Raw genomic sequence first — 24,729 nt, 5'->3', positions numbered from 1 at the left:
CTCTGAGCTTTGAGTAAGAGATGGTGTCATTTCTGTTGCACTAGCGTGGTTGTCTGACTAAGAAGCTAAGCTAACGGTTGCACCGGCGCGTTCACTCGCCTAACTAGGTTGACTAGCTGCCGTACAAGCTGGTAAAATGTTATCGAAATAGTAGCAGTGTGTAACAGCAATATTATTCGCCACAAATAGGCTACAAGTGGGAATGTTGTCAATTGACAAAAAACATTTAACAAGCTAAATAACATATTCAGGTAACAATTTACCCGACCACTTAACTAACTACCTGACGGACTTATTGGTCATCCTATTTATATGAACCATAATGGAGCAGTACCATGTTTTGGAGATGATAGGGGAAGGCTCGTTTGGCCGAGTCTACAAAGGTCGACGGAAATTTAGCGGACAGGTTTGTGACAAAATCTGCTTACCATGGAAATACTCATGTTTAAAATGTTGAAGTGTAATTTTTCATGCAAAACAACAAAAATGTCCACTTTTTTAGGTAGTAGCTTTGAAGTTCATCCCTAAAGTGGGCCGCTCCGATAAAGAGTTGCGTTGTCTGAAAAGAGAAATAGAGATCATGAGAGGACTGAAGCATCCCAACGTAGTTCTGCTTCTGGACAGTTTTGAGACACACACAGAGGTAAAACATGTTTCTGACTTATTTAAGGTCTCCCCTAATTGTTAAACATCATATACACTCAATCCCATTTGGCCGAGAATCTAGCGCAACGGCTCAAACGAAAATTGCTGCCAGCGTTTCCATTTTTACTATTCAAATCTCCTGGTAATGACACTGTTAGGCAAAACGTAATGTAGTGCTCAGACGTTGTTGGCAGCAAAAAATATAAAGTCCCGCAGGTCATTTGTTACAGAGCTGATTATGATGAAGAAGCTTGAGTTTAACTCCATGCTGGGTAATTCGCTTACTGTACAAAAAGTAGGTTTGTAAAACGAGACTCCTTTAAATAGTTCATTTAAAGGGCAGTGTGGAAAACTTGGTGTATGACCTGGATACAGATATGATTAGGCTGCATATTAGGAGAAGAATAGGACTGACTCAAGTTTGATCCCAATTCCCTGCTACTTTTTGTGGAGTTTAACATGTTCTCTAAACATCCACATAGTGTTCTTTCTTGTGCTTTAGTTTCCTACTACATGTCATGTAGACATAGATAAGAGAGATTTAATATTGTGAAATCGGAGGTCTTGTCTTTCATGAAGCTGGTTTGTGATGAGCTAGACTTTTGCCCCACCACATTATCTAACAGTGCTTTTAATTTAAATAATCTGCCATGAGTGTTTCTGTAGCTCTGTGATGAACTGCCGCTTTGTCCAAGTGTCCTGTTCTGTGTCTTTCAGTACTCTTTTGACCAACTTCAACCCTGTCCACAATATAGTGGCTACTGAAAATTAACTATAGAATACTGTGGTCATATAGTGGATCCGTGTGAGTGAATTTCAGAGTTTAGTGGTCATGACACAAAAAAAAACTTGATTCTCAGAAAGAAGAGTCCAAACTTGTGGGTCTGTAATAACAGTCCAGAGTGTAATAACCCCAGGATTGAGTGATTTTGAGAATTTGTACAATCCCAATAATTGTTATTGCATCTAACACGTATTGATCGTGACTGTGGTGTTTTAGCAGTTAATGTATACAGCCTTGAACACTCAGCTGTATTAAGCATCAGTGTATTGTATACAGTGATACTTTACTTGGCCTCTTTTGTACCTGTATATTTGACATCACTGGTGGAAACAATTATCACGAAGTCAAACTGTGAATTTGGCTTATTAGTACATTTATTATTCAGGGGAACTTTAATAATTATACACTTATATTCAAATGTAGACCCAAGTCAGAATTTGTTTTAGCAATAATCAGGTCATTGCTATTTATGTGGCAGGTGGTGGTGGTGACTGAGTATGCTGAAGGTGAATTATTTCAGATCCTGGAGGATGATGGAAGTCTACCTGAAAGTCAGGTATGTAAAGAAAATCAGGCCTACTTAGTACAGAGTATTCAATGTGCACTTTGTGAGTCTTTATTATTCATGAGCTCCGTTATGGATCGCCACTTATTTTTCTATGAAAATTCAAAATGTATGCAAAACCTAATTGGCAACCATTTGAAAAAAGATACTATTTTTTAACTCTTAGCTGAGTTAGGGAAGTTGGCATATCCATGAATAGAAAATGCATTGGAGGGTGATGCAAACAAATTCAGCTAAGAAATGATGACATAGCATGAGCATGTTTCAGACTCTATGACTGTTTGGGTGCTGCTCATTTAATAATGCCATTGTGCACTCTACAAAAATAAACAGCATTATGTCTTTGTTGGAAGCACTCACTAATTATTCTCTGTCTAGGCTGGAAGAAGTAAAAATCTTTGGATAACATTATGTTTCCTGTAGCTTCTGATTAGAATTGCACAATGGTTGTTCAGTTTAGTTTGTGCGTGAACAGACCTTTTCAGGTTGTCGCAGCATCTTAATTGGGTAAAATTACAAACACTGATATAATTCAGATAAATACCATAAAACAATTATTCCCGAAAATATAGACATTGTCCAGTGACACTGTCTTTATTCTAACAAGCTTTATGTCACCATGGGTTTGAAGGTTTGCCATGCGTTTTCTTTTTCCATGTGTTCAATATAAACTTTAAGGTGCTGATTTTGGAGCAGGGGCTGTTTTCCTGCATGACAATCTAAAACTTATCTGACTATGCAAAGTATTGTAGCAGCTTCATTTTTATGGCACACCTGTTTTTAGAGGTTCTTAGATTCCATCTGATGATAAATTTCCTTGCAGCATGAAGTGACAGTTTGAGTTTTCTTCCTGGCCCTGGCAGAAAAGGTCACTGTGTTATGTACTTTGATGATCTCGAGACCCGAGGCTGCTTAGAAATGGCTCCAACTGAAATTTCTGTGTAAAAAGCTGTGAGCGATTTTTCATCATTCTGTACAACGCCTCCTCAACTTGAAATTACAAAGATTGCTGCTTAGTCTAATAGGTGTTGTTAAATTAGCTAATTAAATTATTATTTTTATAGGCACAGAGCAGTCAATAGCTGTATGTGATAGGTCTGCCACCACATACAAGTCTATGACAAGCGTATTTAGGTCATTTTGTATCTCCAATCACCTAACTTACATGTCCTAGATGTACAACAATAAGGTACATAAAAATGTAAATATAAAGTACAGTAACTATATTACAAGTCATTATTTGTGAAACTGATGGTGTTTACCAATGCACAAGAATGTAGAATTGCTCTTTATCTATCAGCTCTGACAATCATTATTAGCTAACAAGATTTATAATCCATACAGGTCAGGTCTAGTGTATTTAATGCTTGTACCATTGTTCTGTTTTGTGTAGGTGCGTACGATAGCCTGCCAGCTGGTATCAGCCCTTTATTACCTGCACTCCCATCGTATATTGCACCGCGACATGAAACCACAGAACATCCTTCTGGGCAAGGGAGGAGTAGTGAAGCTCTGTGACTTTGGGTTTGTATTACACAAAGTTGTTTATGTGGGCTTATTAGCAGTTATTATATGTTGTCATTTTCCAGGGAAATAAAATGTAGGAAGAAATATGTTTTCCCACTAGATATAATAAATACAAACTTTGAATTTAAAACGTCTACCTAGATATTTCAATTTTCCGCATTGACAAACAAGATTCAAATGTTGAGCATATATTTATTGTTGACTTTCTGTAGATTTGCACGGGCAATGAGCGTGTCCACCTTGGTGCTGACCTCCATTAAGGGCACTCCTCTGTACATGTCTCCGGAACTGGTAGAGGAGAAACCCTACGACCACACTGCTGATCTGTGGTCTTTGGGCTGCATCCTGTATGAGCTCCACACAGGGGCGCCACCATTCTACACCAACTCAATCTTTCAACTTGTGCAGCTTATTGTGAAGGATCCAGTCAGATGGCCGGAGAACATGAGCCAGGACTGCACGGTACTTACAGACTAAAAATGCATGTGTACATCATGGTGAATTTAAATGTATACATTTGGCTTGAATTGCACAATAATACATTATTATAGCATTATAATATATAATAATATATTATACAATAATAATATATAATATTCATATATAATATATATTTTTATTATACACCATTATTGTAATTAATGAATCATTCTTTAATATCTGATAAAATAATGTAGTTTTTTTATTTTAGTTTACCAAAAATGAAAAATTGGCTGAAACTGGATTATAATAATGATTTTACTATAATAACTAGATAAATTTTACTATAATAAAGTTTTCTGCTCACAGTATAATCTAAACAGTCACAGTCCACAAATTCTAATAAACAAAAGCATACATTGATTACTAGAATTTTTGTTGGATGTTACATTTGGATTAATTACAGTGATATTTGTGTAATCTGATGCAATTTCTCAATCAATTGTATAACATTCTGGTATGGGTGGGTAATATAGCAAACATGATTTTGCAGTGGATATGTGATTTTGTGCCTTTTAATTATAAACAAGACTACAAGATTACAAAATCTTGGAATCTCAATGCCTCAAATGCCTTAATATACATATTTTCTGTTACATTTGTAAATATAGTTTATAATTTACATGTTGAATGTGAATTCATTTCATACAACAATAAAGAACTATATTAAAAAATTGATAAATTAGAAATATTTAGTATGTTCTATTCACTGAAATCAATTTTTGGATATCTCATTAGCTAAGACGTATCCTGGGTGCTTTACTTCGAGATGCCTTACACACGTGCTGCAATTGCTAACTTTTTCCAGTGAGACTCACTGGTGTGGAACATACAGCATTTCCCCTCCATGTGATGCAATATCATAGTATTCACTATATCATCGTAGTGTTTTCTGATTTTAGAATTTTGATGTGAATCACATCAGTTCTGCTGATGACAGATAGTTGCTGTAATTGTTTTTGGAAACCTTTATAAATCATTCATCTTAAATATTGTACCGTTTCTTCGTCTGTAGACAAAGGACTTGTGGGTGGGAGAGACAAGCATACGAACACTCTTTGAACTTAAATGGGAAAAACAAACATAATTCAATGTAAACTTTTTATGTTTAAAAAGAGGTAGTCATCACAGTCTGTTCTAGATTTTTTATAAAGGTTTAATCCTATTTAGAAAAACCCCCAACTTGTGAAACCTGCCAAACACCTATATCAATAAAACACATCTTGATAGAATGCCCAAAATACACTAAAGAAAGAGAACAAGCACACATGCCAGAAACGATCAAAGTTGACACCAATGTGTTAAACATGGCGTTAAAACATAAATAAATAAATAAATTATCCTATTTAGATCTTATGATTAGGGAAGCCATAGAAGAAGCTTGACTTCATACTAGTGTTTATCAAACAAATGAAGGATAATTTGACTTTGCATTCACAGGGGCATTATCATCCTAACATAGTCTAGAAACATCACCAGGAATGTTTGCACCATTTTAGTGCAGTCACTTTTTTTCTGCATGTTTTGGAATAGTACTGGTTTTCAGGACATGTTACTGTGTGGTACCCACTTTACCAACTGCACCACTGCTTTGTCAATTTCCTTCATCATAAATTTTATTTTAAATGATTAAACAGCTTGTATTAATAATTGTTTAAATATTATTTGTTTGGCAGAGTTTTCTGAAGGGGTTGTTAACTAAAGATCCTCAGAAAAGACTGGCCTGGCCTGGCCTACTTCACCATCCTTTTGTTGCAGATGGAGTCATAGGTGAGGGCATTTCATTTTTTATTGCTTTTTCCAAAACTGAGTTTTTACCTTTTGACTTTCTCTACAGATTTGGTATTTTAAGTATTTTATTTACTATCAGAGATTTAAAAATGTAGATGCACTTTATGCTCAATAAAATTCTGTCTGTCATTCAGGCACATAAATCGTGTGACAGCACAGAACTATGTTAATATAAATATTTTATATTACAAATTTATTCAAGGGTATAAAGCACCCAACACGCTAGTAAAATAATAATGGTTAGTTAGTGGCCATACTGTGGTCCATTTAGATTGATGTACTACCAAATGTGGCTTTCAAATAGTACATTGCAGCGGATCAGTGTTACAGTCAGTTACTGTATACAGGTTCCTACCTACTGTGTCCTTAATCAAACGGAGTAGTAGTAACTAATACACGTGCAGTTGACTGTATGTTGCAGTATAGTAGTAAGTTACTGAATAAATTGTTGCATTTGATTGAACAGTGTTGCCAGACGAGGGTTCAAGCAGCCCGCTGACTGTAACACCTACTCCAGACGTCCAGGCTTTGAAGCAGCAGCAGGTGGCTAAAAAAGCAACACCCCGCAGTGGAGAGGGCAAATTACTGCGCAAAGCCAGAGACCTGCAGGGAAAAAAGCATAAGAACAAACAGGTTCATTTACTAACAATTTATGTTCAATACAAAGTGCAAAAGCTGAAGTTTTACATGCACTCTACAAATTTTTTCACAGTCTGTTACATTTTATAGGAAATATACAAATAGTGCAAGTTTTATTAAGTTTTAGAAAGATGGGATTGAGTCTGGTATTTAAATCTGAAAACTGAACTAACCATCCTGTATTCAAATCATACATATGTAATTTGCAGAATTGGATATATCAGGTCTAATGAGTGTAAAAGCAAGAATGTTTTGTGGATGTTTCTGTTCTATAATGACCTTTGGATAGAACTGTTATGTTAATTTGTTTTTAATTACTGAAAATCTTAAACACAAAACACAATGTATGTAAAATTTAGTGTATAGTTGTACTGTGTACTATAATAACAAAAATTTAAAATAATAATAATACTTAAACTGTCCCAGTGTAATTAAAATTAAATTTTAAGTAAAATTTTAAGTAAGTGTATCTTTTAGTCAGAACTGAAACTGTGGTGTGTGTTTGTTTATTCAGGACCAGGTAGAGAATGGGAAGACACTCGTTAACAGCAAACCTTGCTTCAAAACTGCCCCGGCTGGAGGAGCCCCCACCAGCACCCGCTCATTGGGCAGCACCTTTACAGTGTGTCGAAATTCGGCTCATCCAGCAGCCAATCAGCATCATACCAATGACATTGGTGTTGCCAGGTAGTATTTGTGCTCCGAATTTGAATGTGCCTCAGTGAAATAAAAAAAAAATCGTGAAAGAGGAATGCTGCAATTTCACCATGATAAAAACAATAAAGAATCAAAAATTTTAGCATTCTGTTCATTATGGTGAATTCAGAGAGGTTTGGCAATTTTTGTTTTAAGCCAATATGCTGTGTTGTGTTTTTAATAAAGTTTTGAATTCATTTATTTGATCAGATGTGTCACACTAAATTTACTTTGTTTAGAAACACAGTGACAAAATCATCATTCAACCAAATTAAAACTTGTTCTATACTATAAGTTTTAGTTACATGCTAGTTATGTTGTAATACGTAACATAAGTAAGAATAAACAATTCCCAAAGTTTTCACTGACCGACTTAATTAATTTTGTAAATATAAACAAATTTAGAATTTGATCCCTGCAACAGACTCACAAAATTTGGGACAGAGGCATGTTTACTACAGTTACATCACCATTTCTCTTAATTACATCTTTAACCATTCGGAAACTGAAGAAATTGCTGCAATATTGCAAGTAGAATTTTTGCCAATTCTTGCTTAACAGTCTGAGGCCGCCATGGTCTGCTTGGTCTGCATAATTCTTCTCTTAATGATGCTCTATGTAATTTAAGTAGGAGTCAGATCTGGACTGCAGGCAGACCAGTCAAGCACAGCCAAATCACACATATTCAAGTCACCCGCGCCATGTAAGGTTTTAGGGTCTTTTTCGTTTTTGGCAACTTGAAAACTTTTAAAAACTTGATGTCTGTCTTTCCTGAAAACAAGCTGAAATGTGTGCTTATCTGACCACAGCACGTTTTCAATTTCTGTTGGTCCGTTTAAGATGAGCTTGGGTGTAGACAATTATTCACACTCACTATGTACTTTTATTTGCCATACAAAAAACATACCATGGCAACCTTATCAATGTTCAACAAATCTACATGCGGCAATATGTTGTAATTTTTGGCAATCCAACTTCATCTGACATAAACTTGTATACAGAAAGTGTTGTTGCTGATTTTGTTTTTTCTTTCGTATTTTTAGGGTAAACTCGGCTCCATGTAAGGGTCCTATTAGCAGGGACTATGAGAGGGAATTTCCTTCTGTTGAGGTGGGACCCAGGCAAATAGTGAGACGCTCCAAATCTGGACATACCAGCCTGGCTTCTGTTAGGATGGACAGTGATGTATGTTATTGTTAAATTAACTGATTTATTTGTAACATGCAAAAGTCACCACACTTCCTTAATACTTCTAAAAAGTATTTAATAAACTAAATGAGAAAGTGATAATCTATCAACTAAAGTTAAAAGTAAATATTACAATAAATGTCACCTGTAAGAAGTATGATCTTCAAATAAGAACAGTGGCACAAAGCAAAACGCTGATTTATTTAGCTACACCACATTTTTCTGCTCTTCACCCAGGATCAAGACGTTAACAGTGATGAAGAGTGGCAGCGATTGGCTGAACTGACAGATTGTCTCAATGACCTGTCTGTCCCTGTGGACCCCTCTATTTATCAGAAACTGAAGAACAAGCTCCTGACAACCAAGGACCAGGCAAGCTAAAATTACTCTGTATATTTTAATTAAAGTCAAGTCTTATTAGTTACCAGTAATGATTGCAGGGTCTTTGCTATAAATATTGTGCTTTAGTAACCTCAAGCCAAAACCCATATTTTATTACTATAAAAATAAAATGTTAAATTGATTACTTTTATTACACCGCTTTCTTTGCACAGCTTCATTACGGGGTGTTGAACGAGCACTCTGCTATCCTTCAGCCTCTAAAGATCCTCACTAATATAATCCAGACGTCTGAAACTGCAGATGACAAGAGAGAGGATGAAGAATTGAATCTACTCCACATTTTGATTGGTCTGATTGAGATGTTTCTTAGCAGTGCTCATGTGATGAAGGTAATTGACCATGAAAAGCACTTTTAGAAAGCTGAATAATTTGGGTGAATACTTTAGAAATGTATTTTATTAACATCTCAGTTCATCTCGTCTCTTTGTACCGCATTAAAATTCCAGGAGCTGTGAATTTACATAAATTTGGAAATGCCTTGCTATCCTACTAAACATATACTGTATTTCAGTGCCTTAAAAATTATTTACATCCTCACTGATTTCTTTCTTTTCTTTTTTGCATGTCACAGTTATTTAAGACATCATAAGGGAAACCCAAAATACAGTTTTTAAATCATAATTTCACATATTGAAATAAAAAGTAAAGTATTAAAGTTTTGTATTTTGATTAGATAATTTACATTCTTGGCATTTAGCAGACACAAGTATCCAAAGTGATTTACAGTTATGGCTAATTACAGAAGCAACTGAGAGTTAGGGCCTTGCCTTAAAAGATGTCTAAAGACTTTGGACAACTTAAAAGAAGTCATAAGATGACAGATCACAGACACTCACCATCCAATCTGAAGGAGCTGGAAAGGATCTCTCATGAAAAATAGCATAAACTACCCAAATCCACGTGTGGAACAACTTGCACCTGTAATTTTATCCAAAGATGTTTCTATAGTGTTACATAAAGGGTCTGGATAATTTTGTAAATTGAAAGATTTCAGTTTAAAAAAAAAAAAAAAAAAAAAAAAAAAAACATGCTTCAGTATGAACATTAACTGAACCCATGTCTATAATGTGTTATTAAATTTTTATACTGTCACATAATTGGGTGATTGTTACAATGACAAACAGGTGTTTCTAATAAAGTGGCTGGTAATAAGGTTTACCTTTTCATAAAAATGTGGTGAGTAATAAAATGATTAAAAAGCAAGTCTGTTTTGCTAACTGAACATTTAAATATCTATTTAACAACTGATTGTTAAAATTTGAATATTATTGATTCTAATAAAGCAATAATTTTGTTTATTATGTTATACTTAAACTATGCAACTTGTAGCCGTGTGCAGGAGAGGCAGAATAATTGTACAGATCTGATGCACTAATAAACAGTGTTCCCATTATTGCTATTTTGAGTATTAATCCTCATGTATTTTTTTATGATTATAGAAGCAATTGAGTGAACAGGTGTTGGGGGAGCTGATGTCTGTGCTTTTGCTAATTTGGGAGAGAAACCCAGACTGGGAATTAAATGAGGAAAGGTCAGTTTAAGTGTTGTAATTAAAAGAAAATTATATTGTAAATAAGTCCAGAAAGTCAAAACTTTGCTTGTGTAAAAACAATTAGTAAAATAATAACCAGTTACATTTGCTGTACTCACAGATGGTTGGGTGTTATTCATTTTTTAATTTGTTAGCTCTGTAATAATTACTTTTCTCTCCAGAGCTAAAGATCTGTGCCAGCTGTTTATGTCCATATTACTTCGTCCTGAACCGAACCTCTTAGCAGTAAGTCTTCATCTTCAGCAACACTTTACTGTTTTAACTTTTTTAATTTTTTCAAAAGATTCCTGATTGTGTGTGCATCTTATTTAGCCACTAGCAGCTGCAGTGTTAAGCCTGTTTGTTCATCGTGGTGTGTATGTTAATGTCCACATAGACACACTGACAGCTGTTTTGAAGGTTTTACTGTCAGAACCAGAGAAGGTACAGGCATTAATTCCCAACTTATAAGATAAATGTCATGCTGTGATATTTTTCTTGTGTGTTTTTATTCTTGTCTTGTCATACTGTGTTTGTTTTCTCTTTAAAGTCTCATTACCCTTTACCTGCTGGCTGGGGCATGTGCGATGGTGTCCTGGCATTATTTCTTTCTGTCTTTGAGGTAATTGCAAACAAAATATTGGTACGGTTAAGATTTCTTTGTTCTGTTTATAATGTAAGAAATGAGAAATCTGCAGTTCAGCAAATTTGCTATTCAGATTAAATCATAATTCAGACAGAAAAAATTCTATGCAGCAGTAATTGAATTCTTGATGTATATAAACACTTGACCTCAAATGTGTCTTTAGGTTATGGGCTAAACTGCATTTAAGACCTGTAAAAGTGTTAAAACCATGAAAGTATTAAACTAGACGTGTATGAATTTATTTATACTTCAGACAGGCACGTAATTTTCAGCAGTTATATCTCTGCTTCATAAGACTGAAAATTTAGCCTGAGGATCATCATTCAGGCCCCTACACTAACTGCTTGCTAATGTACTACATGTGATACCATCTCTAAACATAACATTTTCTCTTGACAGCAGAATACGAGTGATGTCCTGCTTGATTTTTTAAACTCTGAAGTTTGCAGTCAGTTGTGGACTAAAATTGGCACTATACTAGAAAGCTCAGCACCCAGAGCAGACTTTCTCTCAGTTAATGGTAAAAAAAAATACATATTAAAAAAATTTATTCATATTATCAATTGTATTTTTAATAAATTCCATAATTTTGCTTGTCCTAGGTCTCTCTACTATTTTGTCTGTTGCTTTGTTTGCCTTTTCCAAAGAGCCGTATGACTGTGTGCCGTATTTGTTCGACAACAAAACATTCACTTCCACTCTCATTCACTTATTGTCTACTGATAGGTCAGTTTGACCCCCAGATTGATTTCCCTTGTACTTTTGTAAGCTTAACTTCTTTAGAGTTTGCTCTAGTGAAGTTAATTGTGACCCGCCTCCTTGTTCTCATTTTCAGCAGCTTAGCAGACTCTAAAAGGGGTCTCCTGTGGGGCGGCTCTGATATGAATAGCCTATCTGAGATGAGCTGCCACCTACTCTGCTTTCCGTTTACTTTGGAGCTGCCCCAGGAGAAAATGGCAGTAATTCTCGACTCATATCAAAAGCTGAATATAGTTGCAGAGTTAGTTCAGGCAAGTAAACATCCAATTCTCTAACTGGCAAGGATTCGTTTGCAAATTTAGACATTATAAAGTATTTTGTTTCCTTTAAACATTCCTGCTTTTGTGCTTTCCAGGTGATTCAGATCCAGCCACTGGCTTTTTTAGAGCTTCCTCTTTTACTGTTGTGCCATCTTTGCCTCTCCTGTCCAGAGTACACAGTTCCAAGCTTTATCACAGCAGCCCAAGCCTATGGTTTTCTCCCCCAGAGCACAGAGCCTAGCCAAAATCTAAACCTAAATCACCTCACCCAGTCCGGGAGCACAGCAGAGCAGCCAAAACGTAATGGCATCCCTCATAAAGGCAGGTTAGACTTGGCCAGAGGAGATGAGGATCAGCCTCAGAGAACCATACACACGATAAAGGGGAGTGTTAAATGTCTGGCCACGAGGGATCCCTCTAAAGTACAGTCTTTGCTTACCAAAAGCAAGTCTGGGAAATTAAAGGAAAGAGATCAGTCAAATATTAAGCAAAATCCAAGAATGCTGAGCATGGAACATCTTCAAGATAGTATAGAGCAGAGGATGAATGTTATGGAGGAACCTTTAGACAGTTTGGAGCTTCAGAATGGCTTTTCAGACCATTTAAAACATCTTACACAGCACAAAAGGGAAATGAGTTGGCTTATCGACAGTTTAGAACAGCCGAAGGATGGCATGTGCAGCAATACTGGAAATAAGGATAGTCACAGGGCATCACTTGTCAATGGTCAACTTCAAGCCAAGGTTAGAACAGCAAGTTCACTTCTGTTCAAGCTGCTGCAAAGTGAATCACTGTGTGGGTGTGCAGTGCAGCTTCTCACTTTGCTTTTTCAAACTTGCCACTCCAGATACACACCTGATTCAACCTGCTTTGGCCTACCTGTTGACCCAGCTGTGCTTCGAATGGCCTTGTGCCACCGTGATGATGGCGTACGAGCAGCTGGCTGTAACCTCCTGACTTGCGTAGAACCATATTTGGAACAAGACTACATTAGACAAAAGGCACACCCAATTTGGACCATAGAACCTGCATTGTTCACGGACTTGATAAGTCTTCTGTCTGATTCGGCACCATCTGTTCGCAGGAGTGCCTGTAAGGCTGTAGAAAGGTGGCTAGGCATTATTGAAAAACAATTCAGGTCTAAGGCCTCCAAGCAGGACTTACAAAAAGAACCTGGTAAAAGGAGGACAATGAGTGCTCCAGCAGTAACAAGCACAGGGCAAAGAGTGAGAAGGGTCGAGGGTATCAAACATGGTCTAAAGGAAGCCCCTGGCTTGCCCCTAAGTTCTAAAGAAGAGGAGAATTGGCTCAACGTTGCAATGGGAGCAGCAACTCCTGCAGTTTCTCTTCTCTCTGATTCTGATGCAGTCATTCGTCGGCATGGCTGTGTTCTCCTGGGTAACCTAGCTGCCATTGCAGGAGGTGAAAAGATGCTAATCTGTGAAGACGCTTCCAATCAGCTCCTGCGAATGGCCCGTACAGACTCCCATCATGCTGTGCGCCGACAAGCCGTGGCCACCCTATGCACATTTAGTCAACAGGATGCTCTGCAGCAGGTGAGATTAAGCAAGTGTGGGCTTCAATCTATTTCATATTTTTCACAGAATAAAAACAAGCAACTGTGATTTAATTTATTTTATGTTCGCTGCCTATGGGCCAGAAATCCAATACCGTAATATTCATAATTTATTGTTCAGTAGCAATTAAATGCAGAACACAACTGTACTTGTGGAGATTATTGGTGCCCCATAACAATTACACTTACCCCTGGATGCTTTAAGCTAAGAAATAGTGTGTAGACACATTTGAGCAGAATTGCATCATTCTGACAATTGTGCTTAAGGACTTGGGAAAACAAGTGTAAAGGCCTTAACAGCATGTCTTACTGTTATATTCTGACTTCTTTCTTCCACAAGGCTCTGAAGTCCATTGATGCTGGACTTAAACTTCACCACATGTCCCAGTGCTCTCCACTTCAGAGCAATCACAGATGGATGGGCCAAGCAAAGCCAAAACATAATAATAGCAGAGCAGACTCAACACCAGGGTAAAATATATGATATAATGCAGTATCACCAATAGTAATAACTAATGTCTTCAGTGTTGTCTGGTGCTAGAGTGTGTATCTGACCATTGGGGTCAATCTGAATGATCTACAAATTAGTTATTTTTTATTTACTTGTTTGTTTTTTGTGTAGAGTCTTTAGACTTGGTACTTTGATTGTTTCGGGAATGCATTACAATAAAAGTGGAATGGCTTTAGCTACAGCTAATTTGTATTGCAGGTACAGTAGTTAATCTGTAACACACAGTTTAGGACTAATTTCTGTCTAAATAAAATTCAGTCACAGTGTAGTCCTAAATATTTGAGGATAAATCAGCAGATGTTCAGCACATGTACACATTTGATTAACCTATGTTGTATTTTATACTGAAAAACTGTGGTTGTAATTTATTATGATAAACACATTTGTAATATATACTTGTAAATAGATTACTTTGATCTTTTTCTATTAAATATTGAAAATGTTTTAAAATTTGCTTGGGAACACTAACAGAAAACAAAGGGTTGGTTTAAACTGTGTTTATCTGGATAAATAAAGAAAGGCTGACCTCTTGATGACTGATGCATTAATGTGTTTATTAATACACCCAAGTAACAGTCTGCTAAAGAATTCATTTCTATGTTTTTCGTATTTAACAAAACATGGATTTTGTCTAAACTTTCGCAAAACACTATCTATGTAACTCTTATAAAGCCACATACTGGCTCAGATGACTTAAGTTTCTTTCTTAGGGTATCATAAATGGTTTCACCTGTGAATTTGGTCTGGATTTAAACAAACAGACCGGAAGTGATGGTATGCAGAGTGGATGTGCATCCTGATATTGAAACACCTTACAGTTACAAGAAGTTACAATATTGTAAGGTATTGAAACATTTTGTCTGTGTACAAAATGTTACGTAAGTAAATACATAAAAAAAGTAGTTGATTTTTGAGTAACAGTAATATGAGTTATACATTAACATAAAGTAGAATGTGTGTATTGATGTGGGTGCAGATGAAAATGTCTAAATATTACACGTCTGATTGAAGGACACACACAGAATGAAGTTTGTGACTTAGAAGAAAAAAATGGACAGTAAAAATTATTCTAAATCTGAATTTTGCTCTTGATAATGTATTTAATATAGGAATTGCTGGTGGCTTAACATTAATTAGTTATAGAGGACCTGTACGTAGGTGTGACCCTCAGGTATCTGCGTGTCTTGGTGTGAGTGTTGGTTGAAATTTCTAAATATGCAAATATTATGTAACGGAATGAGAACATACAAATGTACATCCAATAAAAAGTTTGATGTTGAAGTTGTATTTCATAGAAGCCACAGGTGTGTTAAAATGCCTTGAATAAATACATTATGAAATATTCACCATTGATTTTAGTTGTAATTAACACTAAGTACATTTTGTTTAATTTGTATAGGTAGCTAATAAGATGAATTAAGTATAGACTTGTCTTGATGTAGGTGTGGCAGACTGGCACACTTTTAAAATTCTTAATTACAAAAATATCTGATTAGTACATACCAAAGTTTGTATTAAAAGGGATCACCTGAAATTTTCTGAAAATATGTAGCCAGAACATGACGTGTAAAGTTGGTAGAACTTAAGTCATTCTTGCTGGTTTATACTCCACTTCGGATAACTTGTCTGGATGTGGGTTGGTTGACACGCATCAGCAAACAAAGAAAGATTTTGCAACTGACAGACACAAAAAAAAAGTTTGTGACTTTTAGAAAAATGTATCAAACATCTGTCATCTAAAATTAGGTTGTGTGAAAGCAGTTACAATGTGGAGTTTTTGCTTGTCTGTGATTAAAAGATTAAAAAAAAAGACGTATAAAGTATTTGTAATTAGCTTCATTGTAATGTTGTTTTAATGTCAAATGTTGGGGGCACGGTGTCTCAGTGGGTAACACTGTCACCTCACAGCAAGAAGGTCCACAGAAAGGAGAGGTCAGGGTCCTTTCCGTGTGAAGTTTACATGTTCTCCCTGTGTCTGCGTGGGTTTCCTCCGGAGCTCCGGTTTCCTCCCACAGTCCAAAGACATGCAGGTGTGGTGAATTGGAGATACAAAATTGCCCATGACTGTTTAACATTAAACTTTTAAACTGATGAATCTTGAATCAGAAACTATTCTGTCATGAATGTAACCAAAGTGTAAAACATGATGTTAAAATCCTAATAAATAATAATAAATTATGATGATGTAAGATGTTGATCGGTGTGTAAACTTGCCTCTGGATGAGTTTGGGGGTTTTTGACACGATAATTTTATACGGGAAGTCACAGAAAATGGGACTGATTGAGACGCGCATGTTCAGGTGATTTTTGGGACATCACGGACTTCTACGTTCCTGTAAGTTAAAAGTAAAATAAAAACAGTTACAAATACTGAATAAAATGTACAAAAACATGGAGATGTAAAACAACCAAGTGTGTTATTTAATAAATGGAAATTATTTAGAAGTGTTTGTTTAGCATGTTTTATACTGTGCATTGTTCTTGCACACGTCTAATAATCGTATTTGGATTCATTAAACGCTCTTATTTTAATTTCTTGCTTATTCATTATAGTCTTTCATAGCAAGTGACAATCAAATTCTAAAAAAAATTCTTATAATATATAATATTTATCTAAAAACTTAAAACTGCTATTAGTTGTTTTTCTAACAAAATTAAAACCAGCTCCGCTTTCCCGAAATTGTTCATATTTTTTATTTATTTAGCTATTTTGAAACAATTTAGCAAAAAGTAAAATAACAAAATTAGATGATATATTTAAACAAAATACTTTTAACTTTTTTTTTTACAAATTGCTGTCTCGGTTCTTGTAATAACACATTGGTTTTTCCTGATTTCTACGTTGTAAGAATAATGTTTAACAACGTATTCAGTTTAAAATAATAATGTTTAAATAGCCTATTCAATTAGATTTTTTTATAAAGATTACAATCAGCAAAATGCCATCTTCGTTAGTTTTATGTCCTGTTACTGAGGATTAAATAAAGACGTTTATTGAAGACAAATTGTGCGTTTTTGCCTGATATTGTTAAACGGTCATGTTTTAATGTCTGTGCAATTTTAAGTTCCATATTTCATACAGAACGTAACATTTTGTCTAGCCACAAACTGAATTTTGGTTGAACATTATATAGAGTTTAAAGTCATAAATGGAGAAATAAATAAATGTCTAACATTAGAATGTATTTAGAACCTGAAATACTGTCTGCAATGTGTACAAAGCAACTGTTATTTTATTCACATTGGTAAGAACGAAGTCTCTGGATTCATCCGATGGTTTAACTCTGAGTGTGTGTGTGTGTGCGTGTGTGTGTGTGTGTGTGTGTGTGTGTGTGTGTGTGTGTGTTGTGTGTGTGATGCAGCGTTTCTCATCTAAAAAAGCCGGTGCACAATAAGCACGATTTGTCCAAACTGACACTATAGAAAAGCATTTACAATCTGTCCAGATTTATTCTAAGCCTTGCCTTTTTTAATCTGTCATAATATCTACATCAGGACTTGAGTTTTGAGTTATACTGTAAACCTCTACATTAAGTGTTTGTTTAAATCTGTCATATCTCTCCAGTCTTTTTTGCCGATTTCTCATACAGTGTTCATTTACACTTTAAAATATTCCAAATATTTTTGATTTAATTGGATTGTTTTACCCCGTAACTGCGCCAAATTCACGCCCAAACTCCGATGGGGTTGTTTTGTCTATTTAGCTGTAAAAACTGAGCCCAGGTAATATTATGATGGGGTTTCCAGTCTCCTGTACAAGTCATGTCAATACCGTAATAACATGACTTGTACAGGGGATTGTAAATCGTGCTAAAACAGTTTAATATTTATTTAATACACTTTTTAGGAGACACTTTTGGCATCGAAAAACAGCGATTCTGGCACATTTTAAAATTTTTCACCTTAAAAAGAAACGCAAAATATTTTAACTGATATGATCTTGATGGAAAAAGCTAAATAAATGTTAAAATTATTTTCTCTTTATATAATTTTCTTTATATTTCATTTATATTTCATTTGGCTTATTTCTGCACCCGTCAAATCGCATTACGCAGTTTTTTATATTGTTATATTGTTTTCTAATTTCCTAAAACTTCCGACATTTGTTTAAATCAGGAACATTAAACTGGTATATTTATATTGGTTTGTATTTTCGTGTAGTTTGTGCATTTTTTTATTTGTTCTAAATGTACTGCTGTGCGGCAGTTTGTAGCTTGTACTGGTGCACCGTGTGAAGGAAGAACAGTAAGTGAACTCATCAGCTCTGAGATGCAGGACTGTTTACACAAATCACTTTATTTCAATTAAAGAAATGACAGAAATACACAAAGCAATCAGTTATAGTGGCTCATCGAAATGCCTCATCTTGGTCTTTTAGCTGGTGTAAACGTGTAAAATAAGGGGCTCATTCTCGCATTTTCTTTTTCAACCGTGCAAGTGAACGCACCACAATCTGCTCATTCCTCATCGTGATATTAAACCGTCCAGAGGAAGCAGATTTACCACCGATACACTCGATCAATGTCTATGCTACTGATTTAAAATGTAATAATGAATGTATTGCTAGGTGTTGAGCTAAGAAGCTTCAATTAAATGGCTCATTTGGACACAAAACGAAGGAAAGTAAAAGCACCTCCCAATTGTTTTAATTCGGTACAATTTTCTTGTGGTTCCACATGTATACAAATCAAAATACCACCAAAATAATTTATATACATCAGCTTAGACTTGAATAATTGTTTACAAAAATTTTAATGATGGTATAGGAATTGTATTAGTTTTAAATAATCGATTACATTGATAATGTTGAATAAATATTGCTGAGAAACTAAAAATGACTAAAGCTAAATATTTAAAGCCATTTTAAGCATTCTAGTCAAATAGTAAAAAAAGGCTGTTAAACTATAAAGATTGAATCATCCCCATTTTAAATCTGACCAAAACAAATCACAAACCCTGATTGTTTTCGCAATTACAGCAGAGACATTGGGCCAAACAGCAGTTTGTGATATCAGAATGTCACTCATTCTATGAAATGACTAGTCAAAGAGGCTACAGATCTTTTTTTCCATGAGAAATATGCTGTAATGTTAAACATCCTGGTTGTGTTAGAACAACAAAGGCATCCTTTAAAAAATCTTAGGCATGCAAAATTGAAACATGAACTCCACATACATAACATTAGGCAGTGCCATATCTTCAGCAGGTTACAAACTGACATACTTCCATGACTTTGGACATAGATTGCATACCTGAGCTGCAGGACTAACCTATAATGGGGATGCACAAAATAAAACTTCAGGCTAATACCTCCCTTGGGAAATATTCATTTTGAAAAGAGATTTCCCTGAAACTCAATATAGGTTTGGAAAGATTGCTTATTAATATCAGTGCTTGTTTTTAAATGGAAGAATTCCTCTATTGCGCAGTGCTACAAACATTAAAACAGCTTATAAATAACAAAACAAAAATTTAAATCATTAGCATTTCAAAAAAAATTAAGCTTAGTGCAGATAATTGTCTGGCATTGTGTTAAGATTGTAGTATTGTGTAAACTAAAAATGTGCTTTGTTAACTCGTGTTCAGCGTTGAATAAAATCAATCCTGAAAACACCACGAGAAAAGGACCCGTTTTATATATTCTAGAAAAAAGGAAAAAAGGCCCACAAAAATCTGACTGTCATTAAATTAATGACAGAATCACAGTGCATATTTGTTCGCTTTTTAACTGGAATTAAAAAAGTTAAAGTTTGTGCTGCAGCTGTTAATGGACTTGTCAGTTTGTAACGAAAAGTAAATAATTAGTTAACGTATCGTGCAAAAGTACACCTTGTCCCCTTCCAAAAAGACATTCAATTAGACCAACATAAAATCCACTCTCTATAGTCAGCGCTATCAATTCTACTTGCAGGACAATCATAAATTTTTAGGCTACAAAGCCTCAGCTCAAGCACTGGCCTCTTGTTTAAGGCGTTGGCTCCGGGCCTTGTACACCTCGATGAGAAGGTCCTTGACGTACTGGATCTCCCGCTCCACCGATTCAGCCTTGTCCCGAAGTTCTCGATTTCTTCCTTCAAGGCCATGAAGCTGCTCCTCCAGTGAGTCGAACTCTGCTCTTTTTCTCTGGCGATATCTGTTTAACAAGTTAAAATGTTAAAAAGACTGGCATTACTGATTAGCCACGCTCCTAATAACAATACTGTAGTCAAAAAACTCTGGCCAAAATCATTCAAAAGAGATTTCATGCCCGCCTATCATCAATTTTCTGGCTTTTAGGATTTACAGTGGTTATTGATGGTACTAACTTATGGTACTTGTTGTAAATACAGTACCTGTGAGCTGCAGTTTTGTTCTGATCTCTCTTCTTCTGCTTGCGTTCTCCATGGCCGGACTCCATGATGGACATGTCAAGTTCTGGTTTTACGATACATGATTCTTCCTTTAATGCACAGATGCCTCTAGGGCAAGGAGCACCCATCTCATGTCCATGTCTGTCACCACTCAAGCAATCAGGGCCTTGATCTTCTAGAAAGCTGCAATGGAAGTTGCTATGTTGACGATGCATGTCCACACTTTCCGCCTTTACTGGCTCATTGATGGCCTCTAAGAAGTTATGGTAGGCCTCTTCATGGGGTCTTCCTTGAATGTAGCAGCCTTCATTGGTCTCACTTTTCCAGGGCATGTTAATCTTGCCAATATCACCAATGCCAGTTTTGCCTTCAGGCATCATTTCTATTTCTGCACCTCCGCCCATTCCATTTATGTTGACTTCTCTGGTACCATACATCTCTTCCTTCTTGTGTGGGACTTGAATTGGCCCACCAAAGCCATAGCTACCATTTACGATCTTGCTTATACCAATGGAGCCTTCTGTGTAGTGGCAGTTCTTCTCTTCTTTGGGTAAAATGGCACATCTTCGGATCTCCACTGCACTGCCCAGGCAGTACCCTTTGCCAACCACCCGTTCATCCTCCACACAGCTGTACGTCCCACTCAGTGGAACAGCTGAGTTACCTGAGGTATTTCCTTTGGAACTCCAAATGCTATTCTCATAGCCTTCGCTAACTTTTACCCCATCGGAAACTCTTTTGCGTCCGCAAATGCTGACATTGGGGCGGCTGCAACTGTAAGGTGAGTGTCTAGGTGTCTTCGATCGGCCGATGGGACCCCCACAAAGGCTCAGCAGGTCTAGTTCCCCAGTTGCTAGGGTAACAAGTAAGGGGCTAGATTCTGATTGGCTGGAAGATGAATATGATGCATAGGGTAACTGGTAGTATGATGGTGGACCCACTGGTGTTGGCCCCTTATCACATTTGCCGAGTTTAGAGGCTTTCTCTGGGAGCGGGTCAGACAGGAAGTAATCCTCCAACTGAGCAAGCTCCTCCTGCAGCAGAGATGTCATGACCTCCAAATCTGAGGGTACCTGGATGTCATTCTGGAGGGGTGACGGGGGCAGGGATGCACTAGGGGAGGGAGAGGGATGAGGGGTTGGGAGGTACGAGGAGAAATCCACTTCTTCCGTCATCCAGTCACTGAGACCATCACCTATTAGGAGTAAGAAAAATAATGAAAACTAAATCGAATGCACAACAAACTATAAAAAAAAATAAACAAACAACAACCACTCACATGGACACTATTATTTTCTTGTATAAGTATTTTGTTTAAAATTTACAGAGCATTAATCAATATAGTTCATAAATCTAAATCGTAAAAAATCGATATCATAACTATTTCTTAAATCAATTTAAATTGACACAAAAACAGTTCAAAACAGACACACATTGGTAGTTTTACTCACTGTTCAAGAAGGAGAAAATGTGCTGCAGTGCGGTGCCCACCTGAATCTGGGAAAATAAAAAACTGTACTCACTGCAACTCACCAATTAAATGCTGTCTCTCCTCAGGCCCCTCCCCTCTGCGCCTCTCCAATTGGTTGTGGTTAGCCTGTGGGTGAGAGAGAGCGAGGGGGTCTGCCGGGCATCCAAGAAGAGCCTTCCATATGGGCGCTGACATTGCCATCATCCTGTCCGTCGATTGTACGTTTCAACTGTCCGATCGTTTGATGGGTGTTAATGTAGTTTGAGAGTTGAGCCACAGAAAATAGGGCTGGGTACGCATTATGAAACCTAAAAACAGGAAGGTACATTGATAAGGAAAAACAACTGGATATATATTTTTCTCTATTTTTTTCCAAAATAATGTTCATTTTGAAGAGGACAACTATGCTTGAAGCTTTGTTTTTCAGACTTGCACTGGTTTCTCTGCATTTAAAAAAAATTAAAAGCTTTGACAACTCAAAACCAGTACACACTTTTGGAAAATTGTATCCATCACAGTTGTGCGACAAGGTAAATGGCCAATTTCATTTCAGCATCACAGGAAGCATCTGTTATTCTCAGGGGACCAATTTAGGCTACCACTAGACCTGTTCCATCCATCCATCCATCTTAGTCTCCTGTGCCCACTTAGGTGTCTCAGCTGAGATCCCAGTGAATCAAGTGGATGCTTAATCTGTGCCAAATAAGCCTACTCTACCCAAGTCATACAGAGCCAATGTAATGCCTTAAACAGATATCAGCAACTGTAAGGTACAGTAAACAGCCATTACAGTTGTGATTAGCCAGAATTATGACATGACAGGCAAGAGAATAAATGGCATTTCCAGAATAAATGTTAAATATTTTTTCCAACACTTCTTTCAGCCAAGGTAGGTTTGTTTATAGTGTAACCTGAGACTCATAAAATAATCTATTGTGAAACTGGCAGCAATGCAGTTTCATTACAAGCAGCAAGGTATCTTGAGACGTAAATATTAAGACGTTATCAGGTACTAAACTAAAACAGTTCTGAACTCTAAAGTGAAGCTCAGTTTGCACGTGGGGTGCAGACAATAATGCAATCCAAGCTGTCTGTAGCTCTACCATGTTCTACACATTCTGTCCCTTTGTTTTCATCCTGAACCCTCAAAAAAGATCCTGTCGCGAGGGTCTGACTAAACAAAATCCTGTTACTATTAGATGTATCTTAAGTAAATTCCCTGTGCTTTTTAATCACAGACCTAACTTTTATGTAGTGGACAGTCAGTGTCACTGAAGGTGTATAAAGTACAAAATCCTGAAAATAAGTCTTTACACGTGGAGTGCAGGCAATGGCAATGACGTAATGCAAGCTGTCAGTAGTTCTACCATATGCTAAACTCTTTGTCCCTTTTGTGTTCAAGCTTCTCTCCTAAAGTACAACATTTAAATAAAGCACATTTTGTTATTACATTACGCTGAAGAAATTTCATTAAACTAGACCTTGTGGAACCTTTAAGAGCATCTATTTTTACACTGTAGCTTCCTTGGGGAATTAATGTACCTGCAGTGTACCTAACAGCTTTTTAAGTGTTGTCAGTTGACCAACCTCAACAAGCTTAATCTATATAACGTAGATCTATATAAGTCAGGGTTATTATTATTTTACTGTCTAGATGCAGTATGTAACTTTTGGTCGTTTTAGAATTTAAAGGTTAGAGAAAACATGGACCTGTGAGCAAATTACACACATATTTCACTTGATCTGATAAATGAATGTTTAAGTAAGTCAAGTAGTGCCTCAGACAGACATCTATCTGTGATGACCTATTAAGTGTGAGTCTAAAGAAAAACACATCACCAAGCAACCAGGACCTGAATCTATTCAGAAGAGCACAGAGTAACAAAAGCAGATACAAAGTCAGACAGAGCTGTTAAACAATACCAAGGGCAACAGTTGACTGAACTGAAAAAAGTAGCCAAAACTTTCTGGGTGCAGACAAAATAAAGCTCGCTGTGTAGACTACTAACCAAAACAAGAAAGAGCAAACAAGTAAACAAGCAAGTAAACAAGCAAGCACCACCTGAGCAGCAGCAGCAACAAGCTCAGTGAAAACAAACAATACAAAGTAAACAATTTAGCACTTACTCCATTATGTTTATGAGTTGGGGTGCGTTGCTAGAGCAAAGCACGGCGCTTGTGGAGGAGTGGACGCGGTGGTGGAATCAGAAAGCCATGTTTCCTGCGCTGTGGACAGGACAGAAATACAGCCGCTCTCTTTCTCTCTCCCGCTTTGTTGTGATCGACTTGATGACTGAGAATCTGCTTAATTGAGTGAACGCGCATCAGCAGGTCATCCACACCTAGCAACCGGCTGCGTCACGCGCTCACCAAGTAGATCCCTCCGCCCCGACTGCGCGCGCGCACGCACACAGACACACTGATGCTCCGCTATAATAAATAACGCCTAAACAAACATGACTTCAACTTTCACTGACGCGTCCTGTCACCATGACTTAAAGTCTCTTTAAACACTTCCTGAACACCTGCTTGTTGAAATTGCAATGGTTATTTAGACACAATAAAAATACGTGTGTTGTATGTTTATTTCATCCACCTGAGCTAAACATTTGATACCGTCCTGATTCAAAGGAACTATTTAATTTCCTACATTGAGGAAGAACACTTTCACTACCCAGGAGATACAAGGCTATTGTTGCAGCTTAGTTGCATCAGCGCTAAACATCGCGTTCGGATTGGCTGGCTCTGTTAAAGCGCAACACTCCTATTGGTTGGAGTCTCGTTTATCCCGTATATGATTGGCTGAAATAAACACGACGTTTTATCCAACTGGTTTCCTACTTTAGCGCCCTCCACGCACATGGTGCACGTAAACATCCCGAGAGTACAACAACAGAGAAGTTTGGGA

General features: G+C 36.7%; 2 protein-coding genes across 3 annotated transcripts; one reads left to right on the top strand and one right to left on the bottom strand.

Moving 5' to 3' along the window:
• The first annotated feature begins 142 nt into the window (after positions 1-142).
• On the top strand, positions 143-14,531 carry stk36 (serine/threonine kinase 36 (fused homolog, Drosophila)). 2 transcript variants are annotated; one of them, XM_062989004.1, is made up of 20 exons: positions 143-406; positions 503-643; positions 1,908-1,985; positions 3,388-3,518; positions 3,734-3,983; positions 5,678-5,771; positions 6,259-6,425; positions 6,946-7,118; positions 8,171-8,312; positions 8,553-8,687; positions 8,870-9,046; positions 10,157-10,248; positions 10,431-10,494; positions 10,582-10,692; positions 10,799-10,870; positions 11,297-11,414; positions 11,497-11,620; positions 11,730-11,904; positions 12,009-13,469; positions 13,830-14,531. In XM_062989004.1, exons 1-20 carry the CDS (start codon positions 323-325, stop codon positions 13,962-13,964), a joined length of 3,924 nt encoding a protein of 1,307 aa, XP_062845074.1. In that variant the 5' UTR covers positions 143-322; the 3' UTR covers positions 13,965-14,531. The 2 variants fall into 2 exon arrangements, with proteins under 2 accessions (XP_062845074.1, XP_062845072.1); XM_062989002.1 differs by having other exon boundaries at positions 11,294-11,414.
• A 5,137-nt stretch (positions 14,532-19,668) lies between these two features.
• atf5a (activating transcription factor 5a) lies at positions 19,669-24,194 on the bottom strand. The gene is made up of 4 exons (XM_062988844.1): positions 23,949-24,194; positions 21,884-22,129; positions 20,333-21,545; positions 19,669-20,133 (listed from the first exon to the last, which is right to left on the bottom strand). The coding sequence occupies exons 2-4, from the start codon at positions 22,023-22,025 to the stop codon at positions 19,947-19,949; spliced, it is 1,542 nt and encodes a 513-aa protein (XP_062844914.1). The 5' UTR covers positions 22,026-22,129; positions 23,949-24,194; the 3' UTR covers positions 19,669-19,946.
• Positions 24,195-24,729: the final 535 nt, after the last annotated feature.

This window comes from Trichomycterus rosablanca, chromosome 26 (assembly GCF_030014385.1).
Source record: "Trichomycterus rosablanca isolate fTriRos1 chromosome 26, fTriRos1.hap1, whole genome shotgun sequence".
Lineage (NCBI taxonomy): Eukaryota > Metazoa > Chordata > Actinopteri > Siluriformes > Trichomycteridae > Trichomycterus > Trichomycterus rosablanca.
Note: the sequence above shows the minus strand (reverse complement) of the source record. Positions and strands in the feature narration are given on the sequence as shown.